We start from the raw sequence: 24,157 nt of genomic DNA, 5'->3' as shown, positions 1-24,157 counted from the left end.
ATTGATTGTGGTCCTAGTTAATAGTAGATAATAATTTGTTGAACTTTTTTCATATTATTAAGGCATTAAGGAGAAAGCGCCTCGAAGCTTTTGAGATGTATATACTGCCTTCGCTTCGCTTCAGCCGGATCCAGAAGATAATAAAAGGGTCCTTTATTTGAAATGAATTGGGCAGTCGAGAAGGCTTATGCAGATTTAAACACAGAAGGTTGTATATTTAAGAAACGTTCTGCATTATCATGATGCCATGGGCAAATTTCAAGGATAGAGATGGGCTAACAGATGGAAGAAGAAGGTATTACACACAGGCGGTGAACAAACTATACCAGAATCAGTTTACATATCTAGGACCCCACATAGGGACTAAATATTTAAGAATGGGGGTGATAGCATCCGTCGGTGAACTAAACTCAATGAATGGTGAGTTTTAATTTTTTTTTAAATTCTATTAACTTATCTGCAGTTATGGTAGGTACAATTAAATTTGCCCATCCAGGTTTGACTGAGCAAATAATTAAGTTGCTGGGTCGTAACTGTTGACAAAATAATATATTTAGGAATATGAACCCATGACTTACCTAAAAATCGTGATCGGTCCTGGGCAGCTTTCTTCTCTCCACGTTATGCCAGCTTCCTTCGCCTCTGCAATGATGCTTCGTTCCCAGGTTTTGTGAGGCCACGTTTCCTTTTGTCTGGTGGATTCCAGTGGAGAGTTTGCTTGCTTACTAGGATCCCTCCAGACTGGTATGAAGGGATCCATACCTTGCCTTATTTGTTCTAGACACTATAAAATGTCGCTTGGTACATAAATAACCTTATCCAGCCTATGTAATGATTTGAACACGTGTTAAAACCCCTAAGAGTTCCGGATTCCTGAACGACCTAATTACCAGAAATCTCATTAAGACGCGTTATAACACAGATATTTTCCAATAATAAATTACTGAGGTGACACCGGCGTGCTTTATGATTTTTTGTCGAGCCCTTTATTACATCTGTTTAGATAGTTCTTGACATGTGTGAGATAAAGATAAATTTTTAGTATGGTGTTTAGTGCGGCTGAACATCAAATTTATTTGTAGTAGTACTAAGGGGGTATCGTATGGATCCGAGGACGGGACTTCATCAGAATTGTTTACTAGGTATGTAAGAGCAAGTGGCAAAATTTAACATAACTGAAAACTGCTTATTAATACTAAGAACACGCTAAATTATTAATAATGTCTATAATCTCTATGTATATAAAATTCTCGTGTCACAATGTTCGTTCCCATACTCCTCCGAAACGGCTTGACCGATTCTTATGAAATTTTTTATGATTATTCAGTAAGTCTGGGAATCGGCTACTATCTAAATTTCAAACCCCTAAGTGATAAGAGGTGTCCACCCCAAAAACCACTTTTTAATGTTTTTGACAACATTTTTCGTTTTTATTTTTTATGATACAACATACCAAAATACATTCAATCCTAGATTTTCACCCCTCTACGATCGACCATTATTTGTTATTTGTTAACTAATCTTATAACTTGAACTCAGAGGTTTATTCCGGAAAATCGAACAGTCTTCGGGGTAGCATAGCAATATGTTCCATGTTGGTATGTACTGTGCTAAGTAAAATCACATTAAGCAGAAACGAAGTTGGCGGGGAAAGCTAGTAGATGTTATAATAATGACACTATTATAAATTAAAAACACAAATTGTGCGAGAAAAGCACTAGCCCTGGTTGCTCCATCAATGTTAACGACTACGCCTTCTTCAAATGATAGATACCTACTACAATTTTCTTCCAAAACTAAATACTAAAACTAATTTCCACATATATTTGTAATTTACTACAAAACCTCATCAATGTAAAAATGTAACAAGTGCATTTGTATATATTACCGCGTACTGGGGGTGCTGTACGATTGTTAAACAAATTTGATGTTTTAGTACAGACCAATGCCGGAAACGTCCTAGAGCGAGGTGTACTGCGAAGATCGAACGCCATGGAGGCTGACTGTGGACCCCATATGCCCCAACCAGGGTTCATAGGACATGAATTCAAGTCACAGATTAAGATCCTACCCGTAAATGTCAATCCATAACCATACGGGCTGTAAAGTAAGTGAAACATTGGCAGTCTTGTAATTTAAAATTAATGATTGCAAAATTATGATTATTTTAGCTTATCACGCATTTTAAACTAATACTTTCGCATCTTAAGCGATGACAATTAACTCATCCTATGTATAAAAGAAAGTATCATGACATTTTTATAGAAATACTATTACTAGGAAACATTTTTTTAGTTCAATAAAAATAACTATCAATAATAAAAGAGGGGTTGATCGTAGAGGGGTGAAAATTAAGCGTTGTATGTATTTTTGTGTGAAGTATAAACAAATTATTTTGGCAAAAAAATAAAAAAATTTTTTTAGGGTGGACACTCCTTATCACTAAGGGGTTTGAAACATAGATAGTAGCCAATTCTCAGGCTTACTGAATATGTATAAAAGTTCATAGGAATCGGTCGAGCCGTTTTGGAGGAGTATGGGTAATATAATATATGGTAAATTTTATATATTAGATTGTTTTTAAAGTACGAAATAAGTACCTACATGTTTAAACAATTTATTTATAACTTAAGAAGCTATCACTGATTTATTCGCCATAAAGCCAATGGCTACAAAAAGGCCCCATTTAATGAAGACAATAAAACCGTTTAAACTAATGTTTGTCACGTAACACGCAGTTAAAATTAACTTTGGTTTAAATTTAGACTTCCCTCGGGAGTGATCACAATACTCTTGTATTGTCTACTTATTTTGCCGTTAACTTTGATTAGATTACAATAATATTCCCATCTTTGTCAGTAAATATTATTATTATTAGTGATACCAATACGTCAATATTTTTGTTTATAGGTTTACCTTTATATCTTGCTTCTCCGTAGATAAGACAAGCTATATATTTAATATGGCATTAATAAGAAAACCAGCATTCATAAAAAAAACATGAAAATAACTATGTATAACGAACTTAAATTTTTCATGAAGTCCCTAAATGAGGGTATACGCATGGAATAGATACTTCTGTGTCTAATTTTATTCATAGGAAAACAAACGATTTATATATTTATTTATTTACAGCATAGATACCAAAATATTTTTATTAAATAATAATTATTATGCATATACTACTCAATCCCTCACATTAAGGGCGTTTTCAGCCGATTGTCAAGGGCAGGGGTACAGAAGATGAATAAAGTATAAATTGTATAAAGAAGTAAAAACTTCAATGTGGTTTTCACTGTCCTATTATCAAATATAGAAACTATATATTGTGGTATAATAATTTACGTAGAGCAGTGGCTTTGCCTAGTGGCTTCTCCGTGCGACTCTCATTCCTGAGGTCGTAGGTTCGATCCCTGGCTGTGCAGAAATGGACTTTCTAAGCGGGTATTTAATATTCTCTCGTACGGCCTTCTATGCCTGACACACACCATCGACTTTTTGGGTCTTAGGCATGCCGGTTTCCTCACAATGTTTTAAACGTAGACTAAAACTCCATTGGTTCCCGGATTCCGGATATCTGCTCAGCCTCCGAACCTACGACCTGAGGTCACAATATAAGGGTGGGGATGGGAGTCACAGTATAACAAACCTTAAAAGTGCTGAATCGAAGTCCAATAATGACACCTTTCACAATAGATGCGGTGGGGCTTGGGGTCTTTGTGGCATTAGCGGCGGTTGTTTGAAAACATCGACACAAATAAGAGCACTCACAATGGACGCGTTTCGGCCACATTCCTCCGTTCCCGGGGTATCGTTAAACAAACAGACAATTTGTCGACGTTATTTATGCTAATGGAGCGTTAATGAGCGCTTAATATTACACAATTAGATGCGACGGTATTAGACGTGCGCAGGCGACGCCATTACGTAATTTAACAGGCCTATTTAAGAAACTGTTTTATTTTCACTGGCTATACATGATCTTAAAATATACTTTCATTTGGTTTTAATAACCATATCTTCCAGGCAGGTGGAAAAAGAGCAGCACTTGACATGGAGATTATCACGAATATCTTCAAATGAACTTTATAGTACGCCAATACATCGATACTGACCCAACTCCACATAGGGACTACCATATGTCGACGATAATGCGAATGATATTTAATTTCGGCCATACAATGCGCAGAGGCGATGAGAACATGCAGAAACTGATCGTGGTTGATATCACAGTAAAAGATCACGTGTTCGTTCACCAACCAGATGGACCGATCAAGTGAAAGAGTCATCGTCATCATAACTATACACTCTCATAAGAGAGACGCTGGGAAGAAACCGGTGAAAACAGATAGTCCTCTCCTCCATGCTTTCTTGCTGACCACGTCGCTCAGACATGAGCTGCCGATTGAAGAAAGATAGGTTGTTAATAATGTACATTTTCAATTATGTGACTTTGCAAGTTAATTATATTGAATTAAATTAAAACAATTTATATCAGAAGGTAGAGTTTTCAGAGAATAATTAAATGTAATTACAAGTAAATAACGTTATTAGGTTCCAAATAGTTTAAACTTCTTTGGATAGTTTAAGCGATCTGAGTTAAGTTATTACGTAATTAGCAAACCTAATAAGATCTTATACTGACCATATCAATATTACAAATCTTTTATGTTTTGAATATATATTGACTTGAATTCAGGATTTTAGATTTATCCACAACGAAGTTAAAGGGGGTCAAAAATGGCCTGAACTGCTCCGAGAAAAGGATTAATGACTTGGCGCACTGCCGTGCCTACAGATAGTATGCCAAATAATTTACTGTATATCTACTTATTATAATCTTTATATGTTGTGCCTCAGGGCTTCACTCGCGTTAATTTCACCGAACAATATAAAATATTTAACGACTATCAAAAAAAAGTGAGTGCGTACAAAGTACACATGTCAGAAGTAAAACTTCTTTGGCAAACAAATTTTTAAGCATATAAGTATATATAATGAACTTAATTGTCATAAAAATATTAAAAGTGTCGAAAATTAATACAAATTATAAATTTAATTTATTTCTTAAAAAACACGTGGCATTTTAAATTTTTGGAAATATAAAATACTTATATTTCATAAATTCTGTTTACGAAATTTTAATTTGAAAAATAGAATTTCTATATGGTAATTCACACCTCTCTCTCAATCGATCTTAATCGCTCTCTCCCTTTTCTTCGATAAAACGCTGCACATCTTCGTGACGGATCCGTAAAAACTTTACCCTCATGCGCCTAAAGAAGTTTCACTTCATGGTGGCTGTACACACTCGTCGAGACACCCCGAGACAGGCCGAGTGCGAGGGTGTACAGTAGAGCTCTCGTCTCGCCTCGCTTCCTCGCAGTTGGTCTCGCCTCTCTCGGTCGCCTGTCGGTTTTTTGCGCACGAGTCAAAGGGTCTCGCGAGTAAAACGAGAGCGACCTGTACACACTCGTTCAATCATCAAATTTTGGATAATATTAAAACTTTATGATCCTAATTACCAATTTCTGTTGCGGTGTATAGTGACCATCTTCTTCTTCGCCATGGCTTCGTATTTTTTTTTAATGGTTAACGTGAAGAAAATTATAATAACTCATTGCACAAAGACAAACAGCAGCAGCGGTTGCCACGTCCATTATTAACGGTGTTTTAAATACAATTAACGTAACGAGTGTGTACAGGCTGCGCTCTTCTCTCGGTCCTCTCGGTCGAGACTCTCGGCGAGAAGCTCTCGCCGAGTGTGTACAGCCACCATCAAAAAATTAAGAAGCATAAGCTATGTAACTAAACATTGGTTAAGTTACATATAACATATATTTTAATTAATCATTATAAGCGTAAACAAAATGCAAAAAACATCGCCATCGAAGCCAAAATGTGTCCTTTAGTTTTTACCAAACTCATAAATTGTAATTTAACATTCCCATTTCCGATAATGTCCAATAATATAAGTGTCACTTAGATTTACGAACTCTTCAATACGTCAAGTTAGTTTTTTCTTACTTCCAAAAATAGCCTAATATGATCTTCACACTCGAATTAAAAATAATTAATTATTATGTAGGTACCATAAAGAACGGTTTGGTGGCCGATGATACATTGTTGTTTAACAATAAGTGAGCCCTGAGTCCATTCCTCGATATAACCTTGACTCGAACTTAATTACGAAAAGGCATACAATTGTCAGTCGTAGGGATAAGGAAACAATTAATATAGGTGTGTGTAATGTGTATTCGAAATAGATCGCAATAAATATAGTTTTAGTTTAGATAGTAATTCTACCTAATAATCATAAAAGTTCATGCCATAGTTTAAAAACAATATTATTACAACTCTTAGTATTTATGTATCCCTGTTTCACCAAGATTTAATATTTCCGTGAAAAGAGTGGTAATAAATTACATTCTACACATTCGTCAAATGTGCCGTCGTAATGTGCGGTTACTGTGTTGTCCGTATTTATATTGAAACAGAGAAACAATCGCAAACGCTTTTGCTCTTCAGTCTCATTAGATGAATAACTGTAATGTACATTTACATTTAATACACAACAACAATTAAATCGTCGATATATCGATATATTTTTATATGTCATAGAATTACCAACTTTTATTTTTCCTTAAAAAAAATAGATTTTATTTTTACGACTTTGTTCCCCGGGGCAAGCGAATTATACCTTCGAATTTCATCTTTATTAATTAATAAATAATATATACACTGATAGTACATATTTACTTACATCATACTATCTTATAATATCAAAACACATTATTTATAAAAGTACCTACCTATGAAGTAAAAAAGTTATAAGTTTATAAAATTGTGTAAGTTGTAGCATTTGTGGTCGCAATACATTTTGAAATTTACAGGAAATCAATATCAGGTAAGTAGGGGGGTCTACCCAACACGGAAAAACATGGCAAGGGGTCTACGACACAAAAAAGTTTGGGGAACTCTGTTCTAAGCAAAGTATTTTTTTGGTTCAGAAATTTCATTATCAAGGCGAAATACAAAATGCCATGCGTGTCACCTCGACGTCCGTCGTTCCACAACTGAGCGGTTCTTAAGGCAGTTTTTGCCGCGTACCACTACTATGTGGAACCAGCTGCCCATTGAAGTATTTTCGAACCAATTCGACTTAAGGTCTATAAATAATAGAGTCTACCATTTCTTTAAAGGCCGGTAACGCACTTGCGAGCATTCTGGCAATGTGAGTGTCCATGGGCGGCGGTATCGCTTGACATATTACATTTAAAAAGGTGGTTTTCTTGATTTACGATCAAGTAGGGATTTAAATGGTAGATATGTTAATCATGAAATAAAATAAATTATCAGTTTTTCATATTAGATTTATTGAGCCCGCTCGTTGAAGCTTTAACAAATACAATGCGATTATAATACAGATATATATATATATGTCGGCAAAATTTAACAAATATTTATAATGCTATTGTTTACAGGTTTTATAAGATATAAACTTTGATATACATATATTACAAATAACTAGAGTACAGACAATAGACAATACTGAAAGTCCTTTCTTTAGTTATGTTATAAAGATAACTAAACATATGTAGCTCTATATAGTTTTCGTTATCAGTTTAATTGCGGAATATCTCAAGAGATAAATACTGTACCTATACAAATGATAATAGTGAACTCATATATTATATTTAGTTATTTATTCGAGAGGAATTCACAGAAGACATATCGAGTGGACGAAAACTATCGCCTCTACGAAATAATTTAAACTTTTCCATTAATTTTGTGCTTCGTGGACATACAAAAAGTTAAACCATAATACCAAGATGCAAATGTACACAATTATTTGGTTTCATTATTCTCGAGATACGTGATAGTTTTCGTTTACTCGATAGTGGCACGTAAGTTGGTTTGAGTTATTTTTGAGAATTATTTTAGGCATTTGGCTACTGTACACGCGACATTGTCCTCCTCCACTCAAAATCCAATTTAAGTGCTTTTACTCATAAAAACTAAATCAGTAGATAGGTATAATAAAACAGTTGACTACTGGCGAATACTGTGGTCATCACAGCGTAAACACAATTTGACGGTAAGAGATTCTTTATGATTTCACTTTATGGAGTTAAGACTAGGTTTTGTCTTGATCAATTATTATTAAACGAATTTGTGAATCACATTAACAACGAAACTACAGAACTTTTAATACTTGCGGGCTAAGCGAGAACCGACTGTTATGTGGTAGGTATATACATTTATTGCACATTCATAATATTACGTGGTATAACTACTTAACTGTATATGTATTACATCAGGTGATCGGTATAAGTCTAAATGATTTATAGCCAGACAAATTTATTGACAAGCGTCAATTAAAGACGCAAAAGAGGCAAAAACTGGGGTCTACCATAAACGTTTACCACGAGTCAGTACTGTCTAATTCATACTATGAATAAATTAAAAGCAGTTCAACGTATGACTCATGGTCAACGGATGAGTACCAAACTCTACAAAAAAATTCAAAACGATGATTTCGTGCTTCCCCATGACGAGAGAGAAATTTAAAACATTTATTATGGCGGGCCCCAGATCTTGGCTCAAGACGTAAACGGAAATAATTGTATTATGCGCCGGTCCCCCATTATCTAACTAATCTTATCTATGTACACTAGACTAGCTTAGATATATATCAGGTATATATATTTACATATGTCTATATCTACCGCATTAGCTATATTGCACCTGTTCTCGCATTTGATCAAATTTAAAGCTCTTCAATCATTTCCTGGATTTTCAAGGGTATGAAATGTTTATTGTGTAAAGGTACATATATATACCCAGTAACTTTAATTTAGCTTGATTACTTTACAGTATAAATAATTAATGTCAGATTAATTAACGATTAAGCTTATTAAAACTTTCAATTGTATCTGTAATGAACATATTTATCAACCTTTATTTTGTTGCTTAAGTAATCGTTTCTGAGTACGGCTATGTATTTTATACATCTTGTTTTAGTCGGGAATATATTTAAAACAACTTAATACCTAAAATGCGTGATTTTAATCCAGAACACAAGAAAAACGCAATCGTATTTGCTACAAATCATTCATTTTTGTCTAGTAACATTTGATTGTTCAATCATCCTAAAAAGTAGTCGGTAGTAATAAGTTCCACGCTCCAATGGTGAAAGGTGACAGTCGCGTGCCCACCTGCTCCTACTATTTTATTCATCGAGCTGTCAATTCGCAAAAAGAATCGGGAATCGAACCGGCGACCCTCTGACCACTTGACCACCACCTGGCCGAGCCATTGTATTGTAATTACCTCAGTTTATGTTTGTAACGACCAAAAACGATTTTAAAATATGTTTCTGTATTTTTCGTTTATAATTTTATCATATTGGACGATTTTGTTTGCTTGGAAATAGAATGTTGTAAAGACTGTTATTTTACACTTTAATATTAGATTTACGGGATTATATTGTTTGGATAAATATTTTCTTTGAACTCTATATTCAAATATTAGTAGTACCTAATAACGATCCGTAAGTATACTGGTAGCAATATTTATGGATGGTTTATTACAGGGATTTAGAATTCTGTTAGACTTATATCCTAATGAAAATAAAATTTCCTAATAAAAGAGAGATTTTTGGAATAAGCTTAAATGTCAAAACGTTTGTTTGTTTTTAATTCAGGAGTTAATACCCTCTAAGCGTAAGATTTAGACACCAGACTTAGCCCTAAGTTTGACTCACGTCAAACATGTATTGGATTTTGAAATAATAAAATAAAAGTCTAGACTGAATCATACCCTATCTTTGGCCCAAGCGACTTCTAACGGGAATTACAAGAACTATTATTATTGTCATTATAACGGTTGTTATTGTTAGGTAATGTGTTAACATTACAATCAGTAACAACTTTGGTAACCAAAGGATGATGACCTGGACATATAACAGGCAGAGGTCCCGAAAATTTAGAGAAGCTTGTAGTGACTGGCATACCTAGTGGAAGGCACGAGATTCCGATTCCCAATTCCATGGATCGACAAAAAAAGGGGAAATGGAGGACGATCATCACCAACGCAACCTTCAGTAATGTACGCGACTAAAGAAAGAAAAATGTAGTTAAGTTTTCTACTGGCGAAATCATTGAAGAATTAACTGTGAGAATAATTACTGTAGTCTAAAAAATTGCAAAATCAATATTTTTCTATTTAGACCCGATGACTCCAGAACTCAACCCGTGAGTATCGGAATACAGGAAATACTGCCCGCATTTGTTTTAACAGATATTTTATTTAGGGTAAACGCCGGATAGATGCCATAGTGGGATACTTGCCCCGGTTTTGAATATACCTACTATATTTCCCTGCCGATACTTTACGATAATTGTTAGTACTGCATACCTCAGTGTCTTGTAAACCGTCTGTATGAACGTAGGGTAGACCGAGGCGAATCGGATCACAGGGCGAATCGGATCAAAATAAGAAATGTGTTGATAATTCAAATATCACATTCACATAGAACGCACTCAACCGGCGTTTTGTGTCTCTCCATTTACTGAGCACCTCCCGACATAAGCAGTATTTCGATCGCGCTTGTGGATCAGTGGCAATACCGCTCGTCAGCCACTCGGTTTTTTGTGTGTGTCGCAATTTGGCGCTCATCTAAGGTTACGTACTTACGTTTTCTTTGTGTCATATGATGGATTTGTCTTAAAATTTAACTACATTGGTTTATATTGTTAAGCAAGGTGTTAATATTGAAGAACCAATTCGCTTTTAACTATAATCTTAGAGGTTAACGTCTAAAATATTTATTTCAAAAGTCTTAATTATGGGGCTAATCGGATCATATCTTTAGGGGCGAATTGGATGATACTTTTAAACTGATTTATTACATGTTTGAGGTTATTGATTCATATTTATTTCATGACCACCGGAGAATGGTGTCAAGAAAAAATGAAAGAGGCTGTAAATTAAGTCCAGAACAAAGAGTTGACCTTGCGTAAAGCTGCTTAGAGTTTTTCAGTACCGTTCACGAGCTAACAGAAAAAAAGGACCATAATATATATGTGAATTATGTGCCAATAATTAAAATTGATCTTATTATTATATATTTTTACTGATTCCAAAGTTATTTAACACTATACCTTAAAATTTTGTTATATTTTGTGCACGATCCGATTCACCCCAAGAGTTGGGGCGATTCGGATATTTTCCTTTTTTAAGTTTTTAATAGCTAATTAAGAGAATATATGTATGATTTAATTTTTCAAATATTTATTGCATAGCTAATTGTTACTTCTTACGATTCTATCAATAAAAATAACATTATATAGCACTTTAGTATGATTTACTCAACCTCAAAGAAAAAGTGATCCGATTCGCCTCGGTCTACTATATACGTTATGTGATTGAGCGTCGAAATAACTAAGTACTATTTCTTTACAAGCAAATTAGAGGATTATAGTCAAAACAAAAATGCTCGGAAGCATGCTAGTCCTGCTCCATAGGACAATCAAATTAGACAAAATCAACTGGTTGCTAATCTAGTTATATTTGCTTTTTTTAAAGAATTCAACTTTGACTAGCTCACATTGTTTGTAAGTTAATTATTTTTTTTTTATAAAGAATAATGTTTTGTTGCAAAATGTGTAAATTTGTGAACACCACAATACAGGTCTTCACATATCCAATAATAGGTATTGTAAAAACTATTTGAAAAGAGTGCAGTGGAGTTGAGTCTTGCCCATTCTTCTCCATATGAAGCAACCTTTTGGAAGGAACAACTAGAGTCATATTTTTAAAATATTTTTAGCTTGTTATTTTGTCTTTCAAAAGTGCCTTATTAATAGGCCTAATTGAAATAAATGATTTGATTGACTAGAGTTTAAATTATACTGTTTATTTAATTTTTCACTAATACATATTAATAATACCTATTGCAAATAAAAATCCGTATCAAAAATAACAGTAGCTGGAGTTACTTGTGCCCCTTAAAGGGAACTGTCCGCAACTATGAATTTTTTCATAAAGAAATGTTGTTTTTTTTGGTTATGTTAATTAAATGTTAGTAGGTATATTCAAGAACCCAAAATTTTCTTAATGGATATTATGAAGAACTTAATAAGCTATACGTTCGATTAGCAAACCAATAATCAAATGCGAGAACACAACACAAAACTAAAGCTAAAACTAATGTCTTTTACAGCCTTCATAGTTCACTTTGTCGCGCACTTCACCACACTAACGACTTATCTGCGATCAGCCGCTGCGACTTGCGACCAGTCGTAGTCGCTCAGAACCAGTAGAGGTCTTTAGACGTGTCCTGCACTTGTGCTTCCAGGCCTGGGGACAAAGAAATTCTTTATTACAACACATACAACTATGCAAAACCTCAGTATTGTATCGGGCAGCCCAGACATACAACGACCAATATTTAAGCCTAGGCTTGTTTAAGCTATCGCGGAATATGCTTAAAAGGAATTAAGGATATCCATAGAGCTAAATCACCTGCAAAATGAGCAGTGAGCACACCTCACATACACACCCTCACTTTCACACCATCACACAGCACAGCCGAAATAGGTATTACGTATTTAATCATTTTTATTTATTTTTTCTTTCGTAAATATTTGAACCATTTCTGGCTATATCTTTAATTTAATTGGTTTTTGTAGTATATATGTTAACGTAAAATTGTAAACACCGTTAGATTGTAATCTATCTCGCGAGATTATAAACTGTCGAAAGATTGTGAACCTCAGCTTACTGCTTACAATTTAACGTATTATTATTCATTAGATTGTACTTCACTAACTTACTTATCATTCAAACTTCTTTGGTCAATTACAGATTAATTTTACTTTTCAACAATTTCATATAACTACCGAATAATAATACGTTAAATTGTAAGCTGTTCGTGGAGGTTCACAATCTTTCGACAGTTTATAATCTCGCGAGATAGATTACAATCTAACGGTGTTTACAATTTTACGGTGACATATATATAATTTATGTTAGTTGTAGGAATACGAAATAAATAAAGTCGAGTACCTACCTATGTTAACTTAAACAGCACATATTAATATTTTAAAATTGTTTGTACCTTTTGAAGGTATAATAAGTAAAGAAAAGGGCTGATCACTTATGTATTTATTTGTTTAGAGTAATAATGAACAAGTGCCATAGAAGAATCAGTGATATCTATTAGAATAAGGAAAATAAAAAAATAAAAGGCGAAAAGTGGAAACATCATACAAGTCTTCCATTTTACAAAGAGGAAATCCAAGCCTATTCTCAAGTCTCTCATCTTATAGTGTAGTCATTAAGATATTAAGAGTCGAAAATTAATACAAATTATAAATTTAATTTTTTTAATTTATTTCTTCGATAAAAAAAACACGTGGCATTTTAATTTACAATTCGTCATTTGAGATTTCAATAAATTATTTTGCATAAAATATAAAATACTAATATTTCATAAATTCTCTTTACGAAATTTTAATTTTAAATACCTATAGAATTTCTATAAGGTAATTCACCCTTCTCACTCACTCTCTCTCAATCTGTCTCAATCGCTCTTTCACTTTTCTTCAAGAAAAACGCTGCACATCTTCGTGACGTTCCGTCAAAATTTTACCTTTTAGCCTTAAGAAGTTTCACTTCAAAAAGTTAAGAGTAAGTTAATTAATTAATTATGAATAAGGTATCGTAAACATATAATATAATATGTTAAGTATAAGATAAAAACTGTTTATTCACGGGGTCACAACGCTACGCTATGATTAATGAAGACACGCGGAGTTCCGACGGCGGCTGATTGTTATAAATGAACCCGTTTATCTGATCCAGCGATACAATGATTAATAATTTGTATTTGATAAGATTTTACTGATATCCACATAGTTATTTGCTTTCGAAAATAAATATACATGTGGATACGTAAAGCTTTTTATATTATTATTTTATGGACCACTGTCGAAGTAGACATTGCGAGTAATTAGCTATGCCAAAAGTTAATCTGGAATTTTATAGGAAAAACACCTTTTGTATAGCAATCAAGGTGTATAATAATTTTATTTGATAACGTATTATATTTTAATAATGTGATGATGTAGTGATAATATAATATAAGAATTGACAGATGTAACTTCTATGTAAAATTCTACCTTGTAAGTCAAATGTGCACGCCTTTATGTGTGGCAGAATATGCGAACTTTAGACTGTATCACCACAACATTTTTGTACCATATTCTTGCAAATACATTATTATTATTTAGAATAAAGAGATGTGTTCGAGGTCGATCTAATTTATTTTGATTTCATTCCTTATGCGTAATAAAAATTTGTGTTTTGTTCATAAAAATATAATTTAGTACCTATCTACATCCAAATGTTTAGAGGTAAAGAATTAAAAAACAGATATACCTAATGATACCAACTATATACCAAGTTCTGGTTAAACAATACAGTGGCTGTAACTAGAGTAACATCAGTATCGATCGCGCGTACGTGACAATGGGGTGTGAGGGGCAAGGGACAGTGGCCGGTAATTGACAAGCGTGATTTAGTGTCCCTCCCTCGCGAGTGCCTCCCTCCCCGGCCCGCCAGCGACTGAGGGCGGTCACTGGTCAGTGCACGCTGATTGGTCGGCCTGACCCCGCCCCTTCAGCCTTCTATCGACTGCCCGATACCTCTCACCGTTTCTGAGAGCCTGGTACTCGCAATCCAATGTCGAGCCGGACTATGGACGGATTTAACTTGGGAATTAATTATTATTATTTATTATTATTATTTATTATTATTATTTATTATAATTATTTATTATAATTATTACTTACAAATTGTATGAAAGTTCTTTTAGCTAGATTTTAATTATGTTCCTTAAACCGGAAAATTATTTAGTTTAGTTAATTAAGTTGTACATTTTTGAGACGAAAATAATCGTTTTAAAAGTAAGTTTTTGAAATTGTTTAATCCAAAGTAATTTTTTATACGCGATCTAGGTAATCAAACTTTGCAAAGCATTGTAACCCATATATATATGTATATAAACCCAAGAACGCGTCGCTTTCAGAACCCCAAATGATATTTAACTGAATTTTCCAGTTGAAACCCTCGCGTGTATTGAGCTCCCCTCGCGACAAGATGGTGCGTGTGTGCCTGTGGTATTTGTCAATAAGTTACACCCCCCAACTCCCCACGTGACATACCACCCTTTGTTTGATAATGTCGTCTGCGACCGCGTAACACCAACATACTTTATACATAAGTTTCGTTTCCCAAATAGGTTTAAATATTTTATGTACGACTTCACGATGATGTGCTCATTTACGAAGTATTCGAAATTAAACAAATTATTACACGAAGAAAAGACGTAGAACGAAAGGTATATCAGTATACTAAAGCTCGCGGGCAACACCATTAATGATATCTTTAATCAATCATTTTAATTATGGCTACTGTAATTGAACAAAATTGCTTGGATTAACTATTTAACTATCAAATCAAATGAGCTTTACGTGAGCTGTGCGGTTTGAAATTTGCATCCAAAGTGGATACTTAAAAATCAAGTAGGTATTTTATGTTTTAAGGGATACCGAATGGACAGAAGGTTCGCAAGGGATTTACCGGTATTGGTACGTTCTTTTCCTGAAGGATCCTAAGTCGAATTGGTTCAGAAATACATGTGCAGCTGGTTCCACATAGTGGTGTGGGGTAAAAACTGCCATTGCCAAACTTATTAATTTAAGTAAATCTCAAAGATCTGTCAATAATTCAAAAAATGTTGCATTATTGACGGATCACAAATAAATTGCTACGATAAAAATTGATTTGACCCAAAAACAATTAAATATTAATTAATGTATATCGAATACTAGTTAGAATTATGAGCTGTTAACATAAATATAATATGATAGCTATGAAAATTGATATGACCAAATCTAATTGTCACAAACTAGAAATTGTTAATAAAAATATTCTATTTAAATCAGCATTTTCCTAGTTTTCACAAGCGGTGTAGCGGCCATTAAAACGAAGATAGCGGCCATCGCTCATCAGACATCAATCGAGGGTCCCGAGGGAGTGGAATTTAATTTGGCAGTCCCTCCGGCAAATTAATTTTAATCGCCGTCATTAGACGCTGCCGCCCGTGTCTTTCAACTCGCCGACTTTTTACTTATCTGCACATATTAATTGTTCGCGGGAAATGTTACTTCAGTAGAGAAATATACTTAATATTATATTATGAAAAGGTTGGTAAAAAGCTCTAAGCTCAGGAACAACTTGAATTAATTTTTTGTGTTTTAGAATGAGGCGAAACGAACGCATTAAACGGAGTAAAAGCGCATGGCAACTCTCGTCCCTGAGGTCGTAGGTTCGATCCCCGGCTGTGTACCAATGGACTTTCTTTCTATGTGCGCATTTAACATTCGCTCAAATGGGTAAGAAAAACATCGTTAGGAAACCGGCTTACCAGACCCAAAAAGTCGACGGCGTGTGTCAGGCACAGGAGGCTGATCTCCTACTTGCCTATTAGATTGATAAATGATCATGAAGGCACCACTGATTTTTTAACAGACAACATAAAATTACACACCTAATTAATGAAAAATTTAAAATAAAAACGAATCCCAAAATATGTTGCTAAGCGCAAACAAGATGGCTGTATTCCTTAAACTCTGAGGGACATTTTCACGGAGAGAAAAATTAGAAAAAATTGCATGCAATAATCTAAAAAGTCGTTTCTATTCTGGAAATAGTCTAATGTAGTAGCATAGCAAAATGTTCTATATGTTGGTATGTACTATGTAGCTACTAAAAGCTTGGCTTAGTAAAATTATATTAAGGCGAAACGAAGTTTAAAGGGCAGATAGTACAGGAATAAAAAAGCAGTTCAAACGAAACTAGAAAGCCTAAAAATATGTTATATGGCTTGTCCAAATGAGTGCACAAAGGTTAGAAGCAAACGTTAAATTATCACAATTAAAATATCTGCGCCCGACGGAATGTCTTTGAAAATTAAAATTCGTTGACGAAGCTTTAGGCTGTTTACATATGAGTGTTGCGGTGGCTTAATGTTGGCTCTAGCAAATCCGAGGCCAATTTAATTTCAAAGTTTATTTGTATGTATATTCATTATTTAAAGCTTGCCAACGCAAACGGCACACTGATGCATTGGTACAAGGCAAATATAATACATTTTTTTATGTGACAAACGTTTATAAGCAAACATAACATACACAGACATAAAAAGAATTAAACAAAACAATTAAATTATGAAAACTGAACGAAAATCGATTTTAAATTGTGATCAATTATGGATCCTTGCGAACATATAGCTAGTGACAGAAGACATAAGCCCTGAGAATTGACAATTGACAACTTATTTACTATATTGACTATTGACTAATGATATTTGCTTATCCAGCATTCTGACCCAAAACCCTGGCTGAAGCCGTGACGCAATTGAATTAACATAATTTCCGGCTATACAGAAATTAAAATATTACCTACAGTAATATTCTGAATACCAACTGTCATTTATTTACGTAAATTACTTAGATTGAAAACAATATTACCCGGTTAGTAATAGTAAAGCAGCGTCACGTGCCTCTGCGGTTCACGGTCTATATAAAATTATATAAGAATGGTCGGTCTATGCAGTCTTGGTTGAAAGGAACGCTTCGAACTTCATCAGAGCTGAAGACTGGCCGTCGTTGAGTCCCGATCTAATTCCGCTGGATTATTATTTATGGTCAGTCTTAGAGATTACGGCTTGTTCTAAACGCCATGATAATTTGGAGTCCCTAAAACAATCCGTGCTAGAGACGAACTTTCCCATGAAAAGAGTGCGTGCCTCTATTGTTAACTGGCCACAAAATTAGCCTAAAAATATCATGTAGCCTTTGAGACATCTTCTATCAGCTACAGAACGATTCTCTAAAACGGTAGCCGTGTTAGTAATTGGCCTAACCGAGTAATTTATTACAGTCTTTCATCGCACAGTCTTTGATAGCGACATGACTTAGTCGACGCAGGAAGAATGTAATCATTCAATGGCTGAAATTAATGGCGCTCCAGACACGCTAAAAGCGATTGTTAATAAAATATATAACAAATGCTCCTTTTCATTTGTGGCCGCGTTATGTATTAATTTCTGTCTCTTTTAAAGTATTGGACATGTTTTTAGAACTGCATTTGATCTACTAACAGTATCTAAATTAAGATATACCTATATGACCTTAGCAGCTATTTTAAATATACAAGGATATCTAATACACGACGATTCTATTTCTTTATTATTATATTTTCCTTTAAACTTAAATAGCTCTAGAAGAAGGAATAGAATAGATATATTACAAAGATAGTGAGAGAGAAAGTCTCGAGGTTAGGTTATCTGTATAAAAACTTTATTAATGTTATTATTTGCATACACACGTGATTGACAGTGATATATTATATATACACACATACAGAATGTATATATATATATATATATATATATATAGTCTCTTGCAAAGATCCCCGTTAACAAAGACGTTGCGCCTACTGAATGCTGTCTCCGATCTATCGACATATTTATAGGTATGTTCGCAGAGAAGCGATATTTTGTCTATTATATATTTTATTTTAAAAAAATCTACATTTTCGTATCAGCTTAGTGCTTAGTAGTGTATGTATTTGTGAATAAATAAATAAATCTGTGTCTAGGATAATAAAATTCTTTGTTATAATAAGCGTAGTTAACCCCGCCTTTATAAGGAAAATGTATATAAATCAAAGAGATATACAAGCTATATAATAGTGATGTAAAATAGAATGGAAAGAGTATTTATGAAGGCGGTGAATGAGATAGGAATGTTGAGAAAAAGAGCGGCGAAGCAAAGACGCGGGATTCCTTTACGGGTAACGTTTGAGGGCATTTTGCTTTCAAATGCGTAATTATACAAACCGACCTGTCATTTCACAACCGCATTCAATTATACGGTTTATAAGTTTGCTATAATCATTCTTCTATTATTTTGTTATGATTTTGAAAATTATTTGTACATAACAATTACTTGAAAAATATATAAAGTTTGGTTTTATATTTTTATCTTTAGATATGATATTTTTAATGTGCAATTTTTCTTTTTCATCTGTCCCTTTTTGATTGTCCTTTTCACTGTTTATATATGACACCGGAAGATAACAAAATCCACATTCGTCGGATTCTAAACGAGAGATAACATATAGTAGGTATATCTACTATTTTACGCCGACATTTTGCTTTGTTCCATTCGTTTTGTCTATATGTCTTATGTATTTTTGCACTTCTTACACTTACTTTATTTAATTTAATTTATTTTTTCTCACAGTGGTTGCCTGAAAGAGTTGGTTCTAAAACGATAAGACTGCCAGTTGCCCTCCATTTTGTTTGATTATGTTAATTGTACTATATTTCTGTATACTTGCAACGAAGTGTAAACGTAATATAAATATGAGATAATTCGAAATTTGATTATCTAAAACCAAATCTACTAAATTGGTCTGATTGCGCGTTGAAAGCACTCTTTTGTCTCTTTCTATCAAACCGTGTTTACACTGTGATGAAAAGAGATAGGTGAAATTGTTAAAACCGTGCACTATACTGATTAATTTTTTTATAAATAAGGAAATTAGTTTTTTCTAATTTGTAATTTAACACGGTAATTTCTGGAACCATCAATAGATTTTTTGGTATAGCTAAAGCGAGTTAAGTACACATACCAGGTGGAGGGTAGGAGTAAGGTGAGCAAGCAGCCGGGTCGAGATGCTGCGCATGATGCGCGTGTCCCCACTCCACGGGCTTGTACTGCGCGTGGAGGGAGCCCCGGCCGAGTAGCAGCCCGCCGTAGCCTGCCGCCGCCATGTTGTGGTGTGCTGCGGCCGCGTGGTATTCTGCCGCGTGTCTGTGAGCCGCGTGACCGTAGCTGAAGTATAAACAACATTAAAACATTAATCTTTTGATTTATCATGCGACGGAAATTAAACTTTAATTGACATAATAATTTATTTCCAACACACCATTATACAGTATTTGCAATATTCTTAACCTTCATAAGTCATCAGTAATAATAATAAAGTTTGGTCCCTGTGGCAAGGTACCTTTAATGCTGGCAGCATTTCCTCGCTGTATTGCGATACCTTTATTACCTTTACATTGAGAACAGCACCAGCTCTGGGTTCACCGGTATTATCTACCTACCAGGTGCAAACTTAACTATTGATTATTCTTAACGCTTTTGTTGCCATTTTATTTGATAATTTTTATCTATAAAATAAAGGTTTGATTGACCTGTTTTGAAAAACTAAAACATATGTCTTCATCGTAAACCCAATTTCACATTCATTTAATTTGTTGTAAATGTCTGCGCATTAACAGTATGTGTAAAGTAAACACAGGCGGTTTTAAATCAATCGTCTAAGGTACAGATCTTACCCAGCATAATGTTGATGCCAAGGGTCATATTCGTAGAGATCAAGGCCTGAACACGAAGGTGCCGACGCCGCCGCGTTGAAGAACGACGCGGGAAGGTTGCGCGATGCCATCGGGACAGCCTCTATAACAACATTATACAAATTAATTAAAATTATAACTTATTTGTGTATTTAATATAATGTAACAAGAAATCGCTATGCACTGTTCAGTTGAAATAATAATACACACAATTCTAACGGCGTATTTCTGTTTGCCTATTTTAGTATTGAAACGAATTGTTTCATTCTATGGGATAATACCACCTTCATGCCTCAAGAGTAGTGTTGGCTTAATGGCTTCAGCGCGCGTCCTCATCCCTGAGGTCGTAGGTTCGATCCCCGGCTGTGCACCAATGGACTTTATTTCTATTTGCGCTTAAATGCGCAAATAGAAATAAAGTCATCAGATCATTCGTTCGAACGGTGAAGGAAAACATTGTGAGGAAACTGGCTTGCTTTAGAGCCAAAAAGTCGACTTTTTGTCAGGCACAGGAGGCTGATCCTACCTACTTGCCTATTAGATCATGAAACAGATGAACACGGAAATCTGAGGCCCAGACCTAAAAAGGTTTTAGCGCCACTGCTTTATTCATTTTATTTGTAATACCACCCTCATAAAACTAGGTATATCAAAAATTCTGAAGTACCTAGATAGTTTTCTTAATTATATTTTTATTAAAAATAAGTTAAGATACTATCTTCTATTTCTTCTGACGATGAATAAAATATGTTTGCAAAGAGATATTTGATGATGCGATGCTAGACATATCGTAATATACAATATACACGTAACGTTTCCAATAATCTTATAATTAAACCATATCGCAATCATTAAGAACTAATAAAAAATATCCTACCGCATCATACACCCTTTTTCTCCATTTCCTTCACCTAAGCAATGTCTATTGCTGACAAATTTAATTCTGAAAACGTAATTATTGTGTAAAAAGTAATTTAACGAGGCGTCCGTCTCAACTAATGAAGTAAATGACGTGTAATGCGTGACATTCCCCTAACTACGTGCGAAAAACTATAAAAAATATCTAACTAAGAGCTTCTTGCTTCCGTTTCTATGAATCTTTTTCTTGTTTTCTGGTAATTGTGACACGGCTTAAGTGGACTGGGGTAACTGTTACTTATAAACCTATGAAGGTGCAAAATTGTATGGAGCGAATTAATAAATTTGCGTTATTCGCTAAACGATAAATAAAAAATAAATCAATGGCGCTACAACCTCTTTAGGTCTTGGCCTCAGATTTCTGAATCTGTTTCATGATCATTTTTAAGTCTAATAGACAAATATGATCAGCCTCCAGTGCCTGACACACGCCGTAGACTTTTTGGGTCTAAGACAAATCGGTTTCCTCACGATGTTTTCCTTCACCGTTCGAGCTAATGTTAAATGCGCGTATAGAAAGAAAGTCCATTGGTGCACAGCCGGGGATCGAACCTATGACCTCAGGGATGAGAGTCGCACGCTGAAGCCTCTAGGCCAATACTGCTAAACGATACTAATAATAATAGAGTGGCGCTATAACACTAAATGGATTTTGGCTTCAGATAGCGTTAGTTTCTTTTTTATTTTATAGACAAGTACAGTACAGACAACAGCCTTCTGAGTCTGACATGCCATGGATATTTGGGTTTGAGCAACGCTGGTTTCCTTCGATGTTTGCCTTCGCCGTCGGAGCAAGTGCTTATTGCGCATTGGAACACAAATTCTATTGGTGCAAATCCGTGATTCGAACGCAAGACCTCAGGGATGAGGTGGAATGCTAAGCCAACCAGGCCAAGACTACCTACTGCTACTGCACCGGATACAATTTAGTGATATACTACTTTGCAGACGATACTATTAAATGAAACTGCATCCGTGAACCGCCATTAATATTTTCAATCAATCTACGTTATTCCTAAGTATCACAGTCAATAGTTTATGTATTTAATAGTGTTTATAATGATAAAAATAAAGCAGTAGTTACAATGAAAATAAAATATACAGTGTAGTCTTTGGTGTCGCTCGGTTTAAGCAACCATTGGTGGGGAGAAACAACATGGGTATCCAATTCTGCCCCAGAATGAAAGAATGAAAGATATTTAATTTTTTTAATTGGATTTTTTTGGAGCGTGGGTTTTAAGTGCACAGGCGGCTACGGCTAATTTAAGATTTAAGATGGCTTCTGGAAGACAGCACCAGTGATCCCAGAGCTGGTGCTCTCCTCGCTCAACGAATAAGTATCGCAATACAGTGAGGAACTGCTACCAGTGTTAAAGATACAGTGCCGCAGGGACCAAACTTTATAAATTTGTTTAAATTTTCTGTTTATTAATTTTTATTTTATTATTATTACTATGTGAACATTTAGTCTTTATTGTATAGCATGTATGCTGTAAATAAATATTTCTATAACGCAAAAAAAAGCGCTATCCCTTATGCATTGCTATATAGACTTAGCCTGCAAAAATACAATAATATTCCATATGAATTACATTTATATACTGATCGATTCAGATAAATCTATTTCTAGAATATTAAGTGCTAATTAACAGCGGAGAAAAGTAAACCCAGTGCGGGACGTACATAGAAGCCGAGTCGATCGTGTAAAAAGCAAAAGAATGGCGGCTGCGGCCGGATTGTTTCGTTGTGGTAAAAATAAACACTATTAGGTATAGAACGAGTTGACACTATACAGAGATGAGATAAGAGATCAAAGGCGAGTCTCTGTTCCGATGGGACAATAAAATAAGGCTGCGTTCTCGGAATGCGAGCCGTGGGAGCGCCCGCACGTACATAATGCGCCCTCTACTTAAATCACATTTAGGAATTTACCTATTTACTTTTAGCTTTAGGTATTATCTACGTATATAAAAACTAGCTTTTTGTCTAGCAAGTAAACCCTTATAAATATATGCAAATGATGAATGTTTTGTTGACTTTTGATTCTTCTAAATGATATGCGTTGAAACATACTTTGTACCTATAGGAAGAGATTTTAAAAAACAGTTTTACTTATCGAAATACCAAATTAAAACTTATCTACATTGATCCAAAAGCGGCTTTTTAATACTATTAACTATTGCCTATTAATAATACGCTGTTAAGTTTTTACACGACTGAATATCTACTATACAAAGGACGGAGATCTTTTTATCCAAACACACTCATGCCACAGAGTGAAGTAGAAAACACTAAAAGAAATAACAGGTAAACATAAGGTTTCAATTGCTAACGAATTCTTATCGTTCAGCATTCCATATCGCAAATGTCAAAACATCGGAACCCTTCTCGGAAGCTAATTACAAGTACACGGAATCAAAGCAAGGAATCTAAAGCGGAATACTGTTAAATCGTTAAGACAAAAGAAGGAATTATAATGTTTTAGTAATGTATTCGCACCGAATAGTATCACGAACACTCTCGTCATTAGCGGCCGGCAGTACGGCTTTTTTCCGTCCGGCACATTCGGCACAAAACTTGACAAAGCCGAGAGTGCTAAGTTTTTGCCGGGCGGCTCCTTTGGCCAGCGTTTAAGTAATGGGCCCTTTTCCGATCTAATCGCAGATATGTCCTCCACATACGACCTACTTTTTAATCGGGACCGGTCGCATTGCGTCATTGTGGCATTGCGAATCAACA

At 34.7% G+C, this 24,157-nt stretch overlaps 1 protein-coding gene across 2 annotated transcripts in view; it reads right to left on the bottom strand.

Annotated features, from left to right (window-relative positions):
• Positions 1–12,155: 12,155 nt before the first annotated feature.
• LOC125060353 (protein vestigial) overlaps positions 12,156–24,157 on the bottom strand; it is a 40,117-nt gene continuing 28,115 nt past the window's right edge. For both annotated transcript variants that reach the window (XM_047665227.1, XM_047665226.1), the window contains exons 5-7: positions 20,483–20,603; positions 19,771–19,973; positions 12,156–12,363 (exon numbers count right to left, since the gene is read on the bottom strand). In XM_047665227.1, the coding sequence (XP_047521183.1) occupies positions 12,314–12,363; positions 19,771–19,973; positions 20,483–20,603 (374 nt within the window). In that variant the 3' untranslated portion in view covers positions 12,156–12,313. The remainder of the gene's footprint in view (positions 12,364–19,770; positions 19,974–20,482; positions 20,604–24,157) is intronic.

This window comes from Pieris napi, chromosome 21 (genome assembly GCF_905475465.1).
Source record: "Pieris napi chromosome 21, ilPieNapi1.2, whole genome shotgun sequence".
Taxonomy (NCBI): domain Eukaryota; kingdom Metazoa; phylum Arthropoda; class Insecta; order Lepidoptera; family Pieridae; genus Pieris; species Pieris napi.
This window is presented reverse-complemented; position numbering and strand designations above follow the sequence as displayed.